The sequence below is a fragment of the Rhinatrema bivittatum genome, chromosome 2, assembly GCF_901001135.1.
Source record: "Rhinatrema bivittatum chromosome 2, aRhiBiv1.1, whole genome shotgun sequence".
NCBI lineage: Eukaryota > Metazoa > Chordata > Amphibia > Gymnophiona > Rhinatrematidae > Rhinatrema > Rhinatrema bivittatum.
Genome location: NC_042616.1, coordinates 104,955,663 through 104,970,137, shown reverse-complemented (window position 1 = coordinate 104,970,137; position 14,475 = coordinate 104,955,663). Strand labels below are relative to the sequence as shown.

General features: G+C 44.7%; 1 protein-coding gene across 1 annotated transcript in view; it reads left to right on the top strand.

Moving 5' to 3' along the window:
• VIPR2 (vasoactive intestinal peptide receptor 2) overlaps positions 1 to 14,475 on the top strand; it is a 299,702-nt gene that overhangs the window by 91,270 nt on the left and 193,957 nt on the right. Inside the window, exon 4 of the mRNA XM_029588516.1 lies at positions 7,360 to 7,460. Within this exon, the coding sequence (XP_029444376.1) occupies positions 7,360 to 7,460 (101 nt within the window). The remainder of the gene's footprint in view (positions 1 to 7,359; positions 7,461 to 14,475) is intronic.

Here is a 14,475-nt window from a genome sequence, read left to right as displayed (position 1 = left end):
GGTGAGCAATAAATTAGAGGGAATAGAGTCAATGGGGTGGGTGGATGGTTTCATCTTTTTGAACATGGATTCTATTTCGAGTGAGGTAGTGGGTTCGAAAGAATTTAGTTGTGGATTCTGCTCTGGGCTAGGAGTGAAGAGTGAAGGTGTTCCTGTGTTTGAAGATGCCAGTGGGGCTATAAGTTTAAGGATTTTATTTTCAAAGAATTGTGCAAGTTCTGTGCACCTCGAGAGGGCTTGGTCGCCTGGGATGATAGGAGAGTTGGGTTTTGTGAGCTCGGTGACGTAGGAGAAGAACAGTGCTTTGGCGTCATAGAGGAAATTGTGAATTTTGCTGGCATAATAGTCTCTTTTTGTACGGAGGATATTATTTCTGTAGATGTGCTTGAGGGTTTATATATTTCATTTCTTAAATGAAATATATTAATAGTAGTATAAGAGAACACATTTAATTGTTAAAGAAACAAAAAAAAAATTAATACTTATCAGATACTATTTCAGCTGGGGTTATTCAGGAACCGGTTCTGTAATTGAAAGTGTTAAAAATTGTTGAATCATGATGTGATGGAAGAGTGAGATGTGTTCTTGCTGAGCTCTGGGCTCCTACCCTCCAGATAAGATCATTTTTGTGATTTTTATATTGTTTTTTTGTTTGAAAGTGGACTTGCTGTAACACGGAGTCTAACACGGTGCAATCGTTTAAAGGGAACTGTGAAAACCTGGTTCACATAGTTGCAAAACTGCAGCAAGGAGGCTTGGAGAAAAACAAGACAGCAGACACTAAAATGCCTGTGATGCAGAATGCTCTGCCATCCCCAGAGGCCCAGGACCCAAAAGAAACAGCTGTCCTAGCGGCAGCTGTAGCCGCTCTCAATGTGAAATTCGAAAAACTGTATGAAAAATTTGAAGAAATGAATCAGCTGATAGCTGATTCAACAAAGCACCTGCAGGAGGCAGAAGAGCAGATTTCAGGATTAGAGGATCATGAGAGTAGGCTAGAAACACAGCTGGCCAAGTTGAAATCAGAATCAGACAAGCAAAAAATGTAGATAGAGAATCGATCGTGACATGGAAACTTACGATTTATTGGATTTTCGGAGAGTATCCGTGAAGTGGATCTGACAGATATCTTGGAAAGCTAGCTGCCACGTGTATTTGATCTAACAGGCAAACATGGTGATCTCAGAATTGAGCTTATACATAGTTTGGGATAGAGGGCGGCAACGAGGAGTAAACCACGTCCAGTCATCACAAAATTTCTCAACTCGGCTCACAAAATGGATATTCTTTAGAGATGTGAATCGTGTGCCCGATCGTCTTAACAATCGGGTTCGGCTAGAGGGGGGAAAAAAATCTGATCGTGGGTGATGTGGGTGATGTGAATCGGAATTGGTTCCGATTCACATCGTTATTTTTTTTTTTAGTGAGCCCCGACCCTTTAAAATTAACCCTTTACCTTCCCCCACCCTCCTGAACCCCCCCCCCCCCAAGCTTTTTACGAGTACCTGGTGGTCCAGTGGGGGCGCGGGGACCGATCTCCCGCTCTCGGTCCATCGGCGCCATTTTGGCTGCCACTGAAAAATGGCGCCGATGGCCCGATAAAAAAAAACCCACCCGATCCTTTAAAAATGACCCCTTAGCTTCCCCCACCCTCCCGAGCCCCCCAAAATATTTTAAATTTACCTGGTGGTCTAGTGGTGGTCCCGGGAGCGATCTTCCGTTCTCGGGCCGTCGGCTGCCACTCATAAAGATGGCGCCGATGGCCCTTTGCCCTTACCATGTGACAGGGTATCCGTGCCATTGGCCGGCTCCTGTCACATGGTAGGAGCACTGGATGGCCGGCGCCATCTTTAAATACGACGGCGGCCATCTTTACGATGGCGGCGGCCATCTTTAAATACGACGGTGGCCATCTTTAAAGATGGTGGCAGCCATCTTTAAAGATGGCGCCAGCCAGCCAGTGCTCCTGGAACCCCCGCTGAATGACCTCCTGCAGTCGATCTCCTGCCGGCGCCATTTTCCGTACGGAAAATGATTCGCGGCAAGAAATCGCTTCCTGAACCCCGCTGGACTCCCAGAAACTTTTGGCCAGCTTGGGGGGGCCTCCTGACCCCCACAAGACTTGCCAAAAGGCCAGCGGGGGTCCAGAACGACCTCCTGCATCGAATCGTTTTTGTCTATGGCCGCCGCCATTTTGCGGCGGCCATTTTGCAAAATGGCGCCGGCTGAAGACAACAGGATTCAATTGAGGGGGCCGTTCCGGACCGCCGCCTTTCTGGACCACCGCTGGATCCCCAGGTAATTTAAAGCATTTGGGGGGGTTCGGGAGGGTGGGGGATTTAATTTAAAGGGTCGGGGTGGGTTTTAGGGGGTTTTAGTGTGTCGGCTCACGATTTTAACGATTTTCACGATAGTTTACACACCCAAACGGCAACAATACGATTCCCTCCCCCTCCCAGCCGAAATCGATCGTTAAGACGATCGAGGACACGATTCACATCTCTAGTAATAACTGACCATTAAGGTTCTATATTTACGAGGAGCTGGTGATCTATTCTATCTACGCACGAGACCAGTTGGTGGAGCTATGTATTTGGGCATGTCCAATATGTCTGTAATTCCCTAGATGAACTGCCCCCCAAAATTGTCAAATCCCAGAGCAATACCACCACACTGCCTCTTTTTATCTGGCTAAATTTCAACTGGTGAATGGGGAAAATTTTTAAATGCCACGTTTTGTCTGGCTAACTCCAAATGTTAGTCAGACATTCAAGTTGAATATTGACTTTAATATGATGAAATGTCATTAAAAAAACGTAATTAAATATTCATGTGCTTCATTTATTCAGAAAATAGTTTACAAGGAAGAATCAAAAGCTCAGATCAGTCATTGAGCAATTTTATCATGGATATGTAGTGTTTGTAGCTTGTGCAGTTATATGCCAAATGTTTTGTTAATTAGCTCTTAACTCCTACAGAGTTAAACAGACATAATATTTTCCAGCTGATAATGATGTTTAGTCATAGCACTGTATTAGAAATGCACTTATCACAAGCAAGTAATATCTCCCAAATTTTCTAATGCTTTTTCTCCATTATTAAGCATCATTTTAATTCTTGAAGAGCAGTTTGTAATAAATTTTGTAGATGACAATGGATGGGACTGAATTTACCAAACAATACTGCTTCTCTTCCTTACTCATGCCTTGATGTTTTTTCCCAGTCTTTTACTCTGTAATCAAGACATCTCCTCCACACTCTGCTGTCCTGGATTTTTGAATAAAATCAGGAGGAAACTGCCTTCTATCCTGACATTGCTTATCTACCTATGACACTCTCCGTTGAGCTTTTAGGGAATTTGGAGAACTATAGAAAATACAGATGCCTTGTTTTTAGCATGTTTAAGGTTGGAGTTGAAATGTATAAATTATTTTTATTATTTATTTAATATTCTCATTTCAGGCACTTTAAAGCGGATTATATTCAGGTACTGTAGGTATTTCTCCATCCCCAGAGGGCTAACAATCTAACTGGGTCTTTTATCAATTTGCATTAGCGCCTTAACGCACATGATAAATAATGCAACGCAAACGCGTATGCAAATTCCTAATTGAGTATGCCACTGGAAGGAGTCTGGGGTGGAGTTAATGTAATGAGGGTTGGTAGTGCCCAATGTGATACAGCAACACAGGATTTAGCAATGGAAATAATTACACCTATTTTTCAGTATGTTGTGCTTGCGATAGGCTCGTATTACGGAGCAAATATTTTTTGCACAGAGGCGAGAGAGGGAGAAAGGACTTTATCAACTCCTCTAGTTATACTTTTCATCCATTATAATGACTACAAATCTTTAGTGATGTCAGTTTTACTATAAATACCTCAAAAGGTTTCTGTAACATCAACCCCCTAAACCGCCCCCCCACCTTCCGAAACCCACCCCAATTCAAAGTACCCCTCTACAGTAGTACATATATTTAGAGTGTCAGACTGACTCTATACAGAGGTGCTCTCACTCTCTCTCTTTCTCCAAAAAATACCTCAAGCATGTAATTAGCCTAATCATGCCCTTTTTTTTTTATTGATGGTGCTATTTCTGCTATATTTATAGCATTTTGATAAATCTAGGCCTAAGACGGTAACTTTCATACAGCTGTGTGGGCACACATGAGTACATTGGTCGGCCCGTACCCAGTTGTAGCTATTTTATAACATAAGCGCATATATGACCGAATGTTATAAAATAGCCTGGCCACACACACAGTGCACTGAATTTTAAGTGAACATGCACATGTGCACACAAATCCTGCTTCTACCACGCAAGTGAAGGATTATTAAAAAGGATGTGCGCTGACACAATTGCCAGTTTCCCAGTTTGTCCATTAAGGAATTTGTCTTCCAGACCCATTTGGTTTAATAGCCTTCTTCTCCCTTGCTGATCTTCCTAGACTTTTTTATTTTATCACTTATAATTCATTCATACCAGAAGTAAAGTACATGGAGGGGACACTCCGTGCAAATTTCAGGTTAAAATTCCGGAATGCCCATGCTCTGGCCAGACCACACCCACGGCCCCACCTCTTTTTTTTAGAAGTTCAGAGATATGCGCTGTTATGGGAGTGCTGGGAGCGGTCCCATTTCTGTGGAGATTGTGTACCCTTAGGCCACGACACGACCGCAAAGGAGCTCAGGGAAGCACTGAGGATGGTGAGGAGTGTCCAAGCACAGGCTTAAGATGCAGCACCTTGGCCTCTGCTAAATTTGATTGCATCGAAGAGACCCAGCAACGCACTGTTGGTCTCTGGGGTAGTCCTCCGGCCACTCGATAGCCCTTTCAGACCTGTCGTACGGGAATGGCAGATGCGACAGGACAGACAGAGACTGAGGGCTGGAACAGACATATTCAGACAAAGACTCAGGATACTTGAAGGGTTGAGACGAGACTCAGGTTGGTTGAAGGATGAGACGAGACTCAGGTTGGTGGAAGGACTCCAACAGAGTCACAAGATCAAGAATTCTGAATAGGTACTGCCACACCACGTACCCAACACAGCCAATCAAGGCAGGTCATGGACCACGCTGGTGGTTCCCGACTCAGGTTGGTTGGAGGTTTCAAGATAAAGACTCCGGTGAGGCCTGCACCGAAGCACGCCGTCCACAGTCAGTCAAGGCAAGGAACGAACCACGCTGAAACAGAACAGGTTATAGCAGAGTTCTTAGTCAAAGATGGAGGTAGATGCAAGGGACTCCGAAGACCCAGATAGGATTCAGAGTAGGAGCTTGGAGATGGGACTCGGAGCAAAGAACACCGAGATGGGACTCGGTGCAAAGAACACTGAGATGGGACACAGTGCAAGGAGCATTGAAAGCCGGAATCATCTGGAGGCTTGTGCTGCCGAGAAAAATGGACATCTGGATTAAAGAAGTCATCTAGGACATCAGGAGGTTTCGAAGATTCGGAGAGAAGGACGACAGGAATATCCGGACGTCTGGAACCGACGAGACAGAGACACAGAGTCAGACAAGAGACCATGACGAAGATGAAGACGAAAACAAGGAATTCCCACATGGAACAGAGTGCCTAGGAGAAGTGGAATGCAGAGAAGTCCTAAGGAGGACTGGCTCCTTGCGAAGGCAACAAAGCAATGAAGACAGGCCCTTTTTATAGAGCTGAGAAGAAACACCCACAATGAGGTCATCAGAAGGACCACTCCCACGCTGGCTCTTTAAGAGGTGAAGAGAGGCGGGGCCCAGTACCTAAGGAGGAAGGGGCAGGACCTTGGATAGATACGTCCTGCCATTTCAAGGCAAGAGCAGAGCTAGGCTGCAAACTCTGGCCTAGTGATGTTGGAGGCAGCTCCTTGCCGCAGAGGATGGACCAAACGGCAGCCCCCTGCCGCCGGACAGTGGCAGGAATGTCGGCGGCCTCTGGGCCGCGTGGAGACGCCATCCGCAGCCTCCTGGCTGCAAGGACCACACCGGGGCGGCACCCTGCTGCCAGACAGCAGGAAGGAATGTTGGCGGACTCCGGGCCGCGTGGGAATGCTGTTGGTGGCCTCCTGTCCACAAAGGCTGCACTGGGGTGGCTCCAGCCACGCAAAGGGAGATTCGGCGGCCTTGGGCCACAGAAGAAGCCGAAAAAAAAGGTGAGACGCTGCCCGTGGTCCCACCACGGGCAGAATCATAACATGCACGCAGTGGCATTTATGTTCATATCCGGGTATCTTTTAAAATCCACTCAGCACTTGCTGGTTCGACATATTAAGAACATAAGAAAATGCCATACTGGGTCAGACCAAGGGTCCATCAAGCCCAGCATCCTGTTTCCAACAGTGGCCAATCCAGGCCATAAGAACCTGGCAAGTACCCAAAAACTAAGTCTATTCCATGTAACCATTGCTAATGGCAGTGGTTATTCTCTAAGTGAACTTAATAGCAGGTAATGGACTTCTCCTCCAAGAACTTATCCAATCCTTTTTTAAACACAGCTATACTAACTGCACGAACCACATTCTCTGGCAACAAATTCCAGAGTTTAATTGTGCGTTGAGTAAAAAAGAACTTTCTCCGATTAGTTTTAAATGTGCCCCATGCTAACTTCATGGAGTGCCCCCTAGTCTTTCTACTATCCGAAAGAGTAAATAACCGATTCACATCTACCCGTTCTAGACCTCTCATGATTTTAAACACCTCTATCATATCCCCCCTCAGTCGTCTCTTCTCCAAGCTGAAAAGTCCTAACCTCTTTAGTCTTTCCTCATAGGGGAATTGTTTCATTCCCCTTATCATTTTGGTAGCCCTTCTCTGTACCTTCTCCATCGCAATAATAACTCGTGCATCCTCTGATCGATGCACGAGTTGGGCTTTTAAAATTCACCTTTAAGCTTGTACCTGAGGCAAATTATGGTAAAGTGATTTGCCCAAGGTCACAAGGAGTAGTAGTGGGATTTAAACCCAGGTTTGTAGCCCACTGCTCTAATCACTAGGCTACTCCTCCACTCCTTATCTTGCTTGCTTCCAACTGAAGCAACATGGTTCCTTCAACATTTCATAAAGAATGTTGACATTGATATTAAAAACATTTTCAGTGAGCATTAAAGAACAACAGGAGGTGGATATGGGCATGAGTTTTTGAGAACCCTTCTTGTATTAAACATCATGAGATGTAACCAAGGGAAGTTCAAGGACGGGAACTGTATACAATCACTAACCACCCCCCTCTATCCCCAATCTTAACAAACGTGTTCATATATAAGATTTGTGTATGTGCTGTATGAAAGAAAGCACAACTAACTGAAAGACTTTTTTATAAAGATGTATTTATGAATCAGAATTAAATGCCTGACATTTTTTTTTCAGGGTCTATTAGCAAAAATTGTACACGTAATGGTTGGTCAGATGTATTTCCACATTTCTTCAGTGCTTGTGGACCTTTTAATGAAACAATATATGACGATGAGGTAAGAAAAATATATTTTCTACTCACCCAAGCATGTGCAGAAAATTACAGCTCCATTCGATCTTGCAGAATTTCAGATGATTTCAGTTGCTTCATTCTTTTGTAAACATTACTATCTGTTGATCCATAGATACTGCTCCAGTACCACTGGGGCTCCTGAATCTTTTATTACTAGTTTGTGCAATTTGCTTTTGCTTGAGAAATGTAAATGTCCAGTTTGCATTGTCACAACTACTGCTCTGAGCCAGTGGGGTGGGAAAATAAAAAAATATGATATAAATTATTTTTTATTTATATTGCATAAAGCTATACAACAGTAAAAGGTGAAATAGTGGATGATTGTCAGGCGGTCTATGTGATACCAAATAATGCAGAAAAAGAAAAACTTAAGCAAGCTCAAAAAGAGGGAGAATCTCTACGTAAATCCAAAACAAAGAGAAATTGCCCCTGCCATTCCTAAAAGACAAATGTCTCATTCCACTTAGATAACTATTGCAGCGCACGAGGGAAGAGGTCTGCCAAATGATGAATGACTGCAATGATGGTTTTGAATAATGACAACTCTAAGATTGATTAAGTAAAAGTGCATCCTGCTCCCAAATCTTGGATGGCTGCATAGTGCATAACTCAAGGGAGATACATTTTGCAAAGAGTGCTTTGGATGCAAAAATGGCAAATAATTAGGGTCCTTCTTTTTCAGTTTAAACCCATTTTTATCCATAAATTCCCAGATTTTCCCAAAAGCGACAATTAGTTTAAACCGATGTTCACCCTCATTTTAGGATGCTTAAAAAAAACTGCTCCAGAGCTGAATATGCAGCATGTCAAGGACTTCAGCCACTACTACTGGAGGCCAGTATTGTTCAAAGTGCATGTTGTGTTTTAAGTGCTAACTCGTCCTCACCCACTAAGCAGCCAACGTGTCTGCTGCCTGGTGCCACAGATGCATTTGAAGCAGGCCTTGTCCACCAGAAGTACTTCCCAGCAGGCTCCCCGACCCTGCATAAAATCAGATATGCAGTGCTCCAGAGCACGGGAGCATCAGTAAGGATGCTGCTTAAGGAGCGGGGAGAAGCCTGGATCCACCTCCAGTAAGGATAAAAGCTGTTGCAGTGCAGGGAGTGGGGCAGGGGGAAGAGGGAAGAGGGAGATTCTTGGCAGGTGAGCGGGGGGAGAGAGAGGGACATGCTAGGCAGGGAATGGGGATAGAGATGCTACTGATGGGGTGAGTGGGAGAATTTGATTAAAAATGTTTTATTGTTGTGACTTCTGTCAACAAAAATAAATTCCAATATTTATCCGGAAAAATAATGAGTCAATTCTTTGCAACTGATTTTTTTTTCTGTTTTTGTTCTTGGCACAATAAATGCTGATAACTTCCCAGGAAGAATGAAGAACAATAAAAACTGAAAATGAAGGTCCCTAGAAATAATGCATACTAATTACCATTTTAGTGCGTGAAGCAGACTTTGCAAAATTTGACTCCTATGAGAATAGTAACATTTTGCAAGTAGTTTTACACTTGCAAATTTTGTTAAAATGAATAGTTAACAAGTGACTGCAATTTCAAAATTCTGCAAAGCAGCTCACAATACAGTCTCAGGTACTTCCAGCTATAGAATAGCAAAGCAGGTAGTGTCTTGGTAAGAGCTAAATCCACTGACCATGAGATCCCAGTTTTGTAGGTGTGACACTGGCTCCCACTTAAGAGCAGGATTATATGTAAAACTCTTTGTTTTGTCTTCAAATGCTTGAATCAACTGGCCCCTGATATCTTTCCCACCTGCTGTTCACCTACACTCCCTAAGGGGAACTTTGATCCTCCCAAGAGGTTCTTCTATCCACTAACTTTAGTTAGACTAATATGCACAAGGCTTCATACATCCCACCTCTTTCCACCCAAAATATAGAACACTTCTAGTGCTATGTCTGAAAACTTATCTTATCCTTTGCAAAAAAAAAACAAAACCCCACAAGGTTTGGCCAGGCTATTCCTTAGGCTGCACAGCAGAGATCTTCTCTCTACCACCTGCCTACACAAAATCTTTGTGACCATCAGTTGCTCAAGGTTTACCCGCTACTGACTGAGCTGTTTCTACCCAAATGGTTATTAATATATCTTCTGGGTGTTTAACTTACTTCAAATCTATATATATATGCATTATTTATACCCAATGTACCTCATTTGCAATCTATATCATATCTGTAAGTTATATCTGTATCTATGCATCCCCAATGTATCTCACTCAGAAGACATCTCATATATGTATGTATGTATATATTACTTATGTGCTCAATGTTTTTTCTCTTTCTATATAATCTGACTGCCTACCCTTAGGAAAAAGGCAGAATATCAAAATGTTTAATAAAAATAAAATTGATTATTTGTATATAATAAAATTATGCTGTTATGTTCTGGTATGGTTGTGAACCCTGGATCGTAGTGAGAGCTGACTCCACCCGCATGGAGGAGCCGTCTGGGGATGCACCACGATAGGCATGGTCTCAGCAGAAAAGGACACTGGTAATAATGAGACTTTATTATACTGGAACGGAGGTGAAGTACCCACTGAGTGGGAAGTAAGACACAGTCCAGAGAAGCAAAGTTACCTAGTGATCCTCAGGCCTACCCCGCTCTGCGGGGTAGGCCGAGGAGTTCCTCCTCAGGATGACACACCTTGCAAGGTAAATCCTGTAGTGGCCCGTAGGATGGGGTACGCTGAGAATCTGCTCTGTCAATGTAGAAGAGGTGCAGGAGGTCAGTAGAGCTGGGTAGGTGATGGAGCTCACTCTGAAGACTAGACGAGGGATTGCTGAGGTGAGCACGGTAGTGGCCCGAGGCACAGGGTACACCAGAGGATCTGTCAGCATAGATGGTAGCAAAGGAGAAGCTTACTCACAAGGCAGAGTTCCAGGCGTGAGTAGATGGATTCTCCAGGCAGGAAGGCCCTCTGAGGAACGGATAGCCAGAACACAACAAGGCCCCCGAGGAGCAGGTACCTATAGCGTCCAAGTCCCGGAGAAACAGGAACACAATTCAGTGTAGTGAATAGCGAAGCGTCTCCAAAGTAGAGTGGAATTCAGCTTGAAGGAAGTCCTTGCTAACTAGTAGGAAGAACAGGCCGAATGGCTTAAATACACTGGCGGGTAACATCATGCTGAGGGGATGCCCCCGAGGTGCCCGCCATGACATGTGTAAGAGAGGGCCTGGCGTGCGTGCGTGCCCGGGTAATCCCCAATTCAAGATGGCAGACGGGGTCACCCACGCCGTCCTGGGGATGCCGGGGTAGGTGGCATTTGCAGGCAGAGGCTGCCACCCTTCCAAGAATCGCTGGTGCAGGGAAAAAAGAGTTGAGCATCAGAGGTCACAGCCTTCTGCGACCGACAGGCGCAACAGTACCCCCCTTCTTAGGGCCTCCCCCCAAGGGGTTTTGGCTTCCTTGGATGAGTTAGATGAAATTGTTGAATTAAGTCCTTGACAAGGATGTTTTTAGCAGGCTCCCAACTATTTTCTTCCTGCCCATATCCTTCTCAGGATCCTTCCCAGTTCTTACATACGTCGAGAATGTCATCCACTTGGTACGTGATGTCCTCTTCAGCAGTAAGAGATTGTGGGACCGGAGTCTTCCTAGAAAACTCAGAGAGGATGAATGACTTCAAGAGAGATATGTGAAAAGCATTGTGTATTTTCATGGAAGTAGGTAGTTGCAGACTGTAAGAACTGGTCCCAGGCGGCGGAGTATGGAAAAAGGCTCAATGTAGCGAGGACCGAATCAAACAGATGGCAGCTTGAGATGGATAAACTTGGTACTGAGCCATACCTTGTCTCCCGGTTGGAATTGGGGTGCTGCTCTGTGATGAGCATCATAACACTTCTTGGCCTGTTGTCCTGCCTTTTGTAAAAGGCCTTTGGTTTGTTCCCATAAGAACATGCCATACTGGGTCAGACCAAGGGTCCATCAAGCCCAGCATTCTGTTTCCAACAGTGGCCAATCCAGGCCATAAGAACCTGGCAAGTACCCAAAAACTAAGTCTATTTCATGTTACCGTTGCTAGTAATAGCAGTGGCTATTTTCTAAGTCAACTTAATTAATAGCAGGTAATAGACATCTCCTCCAAGAACTTATCCAATTCTTTTTTAAACACAGCTATACTAATTGAACTAATCACGTCCTCTGGCAACAAATTCCAGAGTTTAGTTGTGCGTTGAGTGAAGAAGAACTTTCTCCAATTAGTTTTAAATGTGCCACATGCTAACTTCATGGAGTGCCCCCTAGTCTTTCTATTATCCGAAAGACTAAATAACCAATTCACATCTAGCTGTTCTAGACCTCTCATGATTTTAAACACTTCTATCATATCCCCCCTCAGCCGTCTCTTCTCCAAGCTGAAAATTCCTAACCTCTTTAGTCTTTCCTCATAGGGGAGCTGTTCCATTCCCCTTATCATTTTGGTCGCCCTTCTCTGTACCTTCTCCATCACAATTATATCTTTCTTGAGATGCGGCAACCAAAATTGTACACAGTATTCAAGGTGGGGTCTCACCATGGAGTGATACAGAGGCATTATGACATTTTCCGTTTTATTCATCATTCCCTTCCTAATAATTCCCAACATTCTGTTTGCTTTTTTGACTGCCGCAGCACACTGAACCGACAATTTCAATGTGTTATCCACTATGACGCCTAGATCTCTTTCTTGGGTGGTAGCAGCTGATGGAGTTCTTGGGTGGTAGCAGCTGGTGGAGTTCTTCTGCCGAAGCCTGGGCTGCAGGAGATGAAACCGCCAAGGGTATTGGCAATGGAGGTAATGGCTGATGGCCATACATTATTTGAAAAGGTATTGATCCAGTAGCAGCTGATGGGTGTGAATTCAGGGCGAACTCGGCCCAGGGGAGCACTTCTGCCCAATCGCTTTGTCTGGAGTTGATGTAGGAGCAGAGGAACTGTTTAAGTGTAGGGTTTGATATTTCAGTTTGACCATTTATTTGTGGATGGTATGCTGACATTAAGTCCAATGAAATATCAAATTTCTTACAAAGAGCTCTCCAGAACTTAGCCGTGAGCTGTACACTTCTATCCAAGAGGATATGCTTCGGCATGCTGTGCAGGCGAAATATATTCCATATAAACAGCTTTTCAAATTCTGGGGCAGATGGTAGCCCGGGTAATGCCAGAAAGTGTGCCATTTTCGAGAAGCGGTCCACTGTGACCCATATGGTGTTGTTTCCACTGGACACTGGCAAGTCAACGACAAAATCCATCGTGATGTCTGTCCAGGGTTTATTTAGAGCTGGTAAAGGCTGGAAAAGACCCCAAGGGTGACCGGCTGGAGGCTTCTGTCTTGCGCATGTGGCGCAAGATTCAACATACGCTTATACGTCTTCCTTCATTGAAGACTACCAATAATATCTCTGCAAGGTAGATAACGTACGAGATTTCCCAGGGTAACCGGCTAATAGGGAATCAATGGCCCATTTAAGAGGCTTCTTTCTCAGGGTCCAAGGAACCACCGTCTTCCCAGCTGGAACGGAATGGGTAGTGGCCAGAATCACCTTTGCAGGATTGATGATATGGCAAGGTGCATCCAGCACATCCTCTGAAGTGAAAGAGCGTGAGAGAGCGTCTGCATGGTTGTTTTTGTCAGCAGGTCGGTACTTGAGCAGGAAGTGAAACCGATTAAAAAACAAGGACCAGAGGGCTTGTCTTTGATTCAGTCGCTGCGCATGATGCAGATATTCCAAATTTTTGTGGCCAGTGTATACAGTTATCCTATGTTGTGCCCCCTCAAGCCATGGGAGCCTCTCCTCAAAAGCCAGCTTGATGGCCAACAGCTCTGTCTCCTATACCACAATTTTGCTCGGCTGGAGAAAAGTGCTGAGAAAAAAAAGAGCAAGGGTGCAGTGTCTAGGTATCACTGTTCTGGCTAAAAACGGCTCCAACTCCGACATCAGAGACATCAACCTCGACTATAAATGATCGTTGAGGGTCTGGGTGGCGAAGGCAAGGTTTTTTGAGAAAAGCCTCCTTGAGGGTTTGAAAAGCAGTAACAGCTTCTGGTGACCACTGTGAAGGGCTGGCTCCATTCTTCGCCATGGCGGTAAGTAGTGCAGTCAAGGTAGAGTAGTGGTGGATGAATGTGCGACAATAATTGGTGAAGCCGAGAAATCGGCAGAGTGCCTTGAGACCAGTGGGTTGGGGCCAGTCCTGTATGCTTTTGGCCTTTTGTGGATCCATTTGGAAGACCTGCTGGACACCACGTGTCCCAAAAAGAGAACAGACTCCTGATGGAAGGCACACTTTTCTAGTTTAGCATAGAGACGATTATCCCGAAGTCTCTGCAGGACACTGGCAACATCTACCTGATGGCTTTGTAGATCTTGGGAGAAAATTAGTATGTTGTCTAAATACACAACCACACATTGGTGCAGCATGTCTTGCAGGATCTCATTAATCATATTTTGGAATACGGCTGGAGCGTTACATAGGTCAAAGAACATGACCAAGTATTCAAAATGGCCATCGTGGGTATTAAAGGCCATTTTCCACTCGTCCCTTTGATGGATACGGACCAGACTGTATGCCCTTTTTAGGTCCAATTTTGTGAAAATCGTGGCTCCCTGGAGTCTGTCGAATAATTCTGAAATCAGAGGTAAAGGGTATCGGTCCTTTATGGTGATTTCGATAAGTTCTCGGTAGTCTCTACATGGGCAAAGGGATCCATCCTTTTTGCCAATGAAAATGAATCCGGCTCCGACAGGTGACTTGGAAGGCTGGATAAATCCTTTTTGCAAATTTTCTTGAATGTAGGCCGACATGGCCTCAGTCTCTGATAGAGAAAGTGGGTAAACCCTTCCTCTAGGGGGCTCAAAATCAGGCTTTAAATTAATTGCACAGTCGAAGGACCGGTGAGGTAGTAACACGTCAGCTGCCTTCTTTGAAAACACATCTTGAAAGGATGAGTACTGTGGCGGCAGGCCTGGAAGAGAAGAGTGGTAGACGTGCAAGGCATAGGTG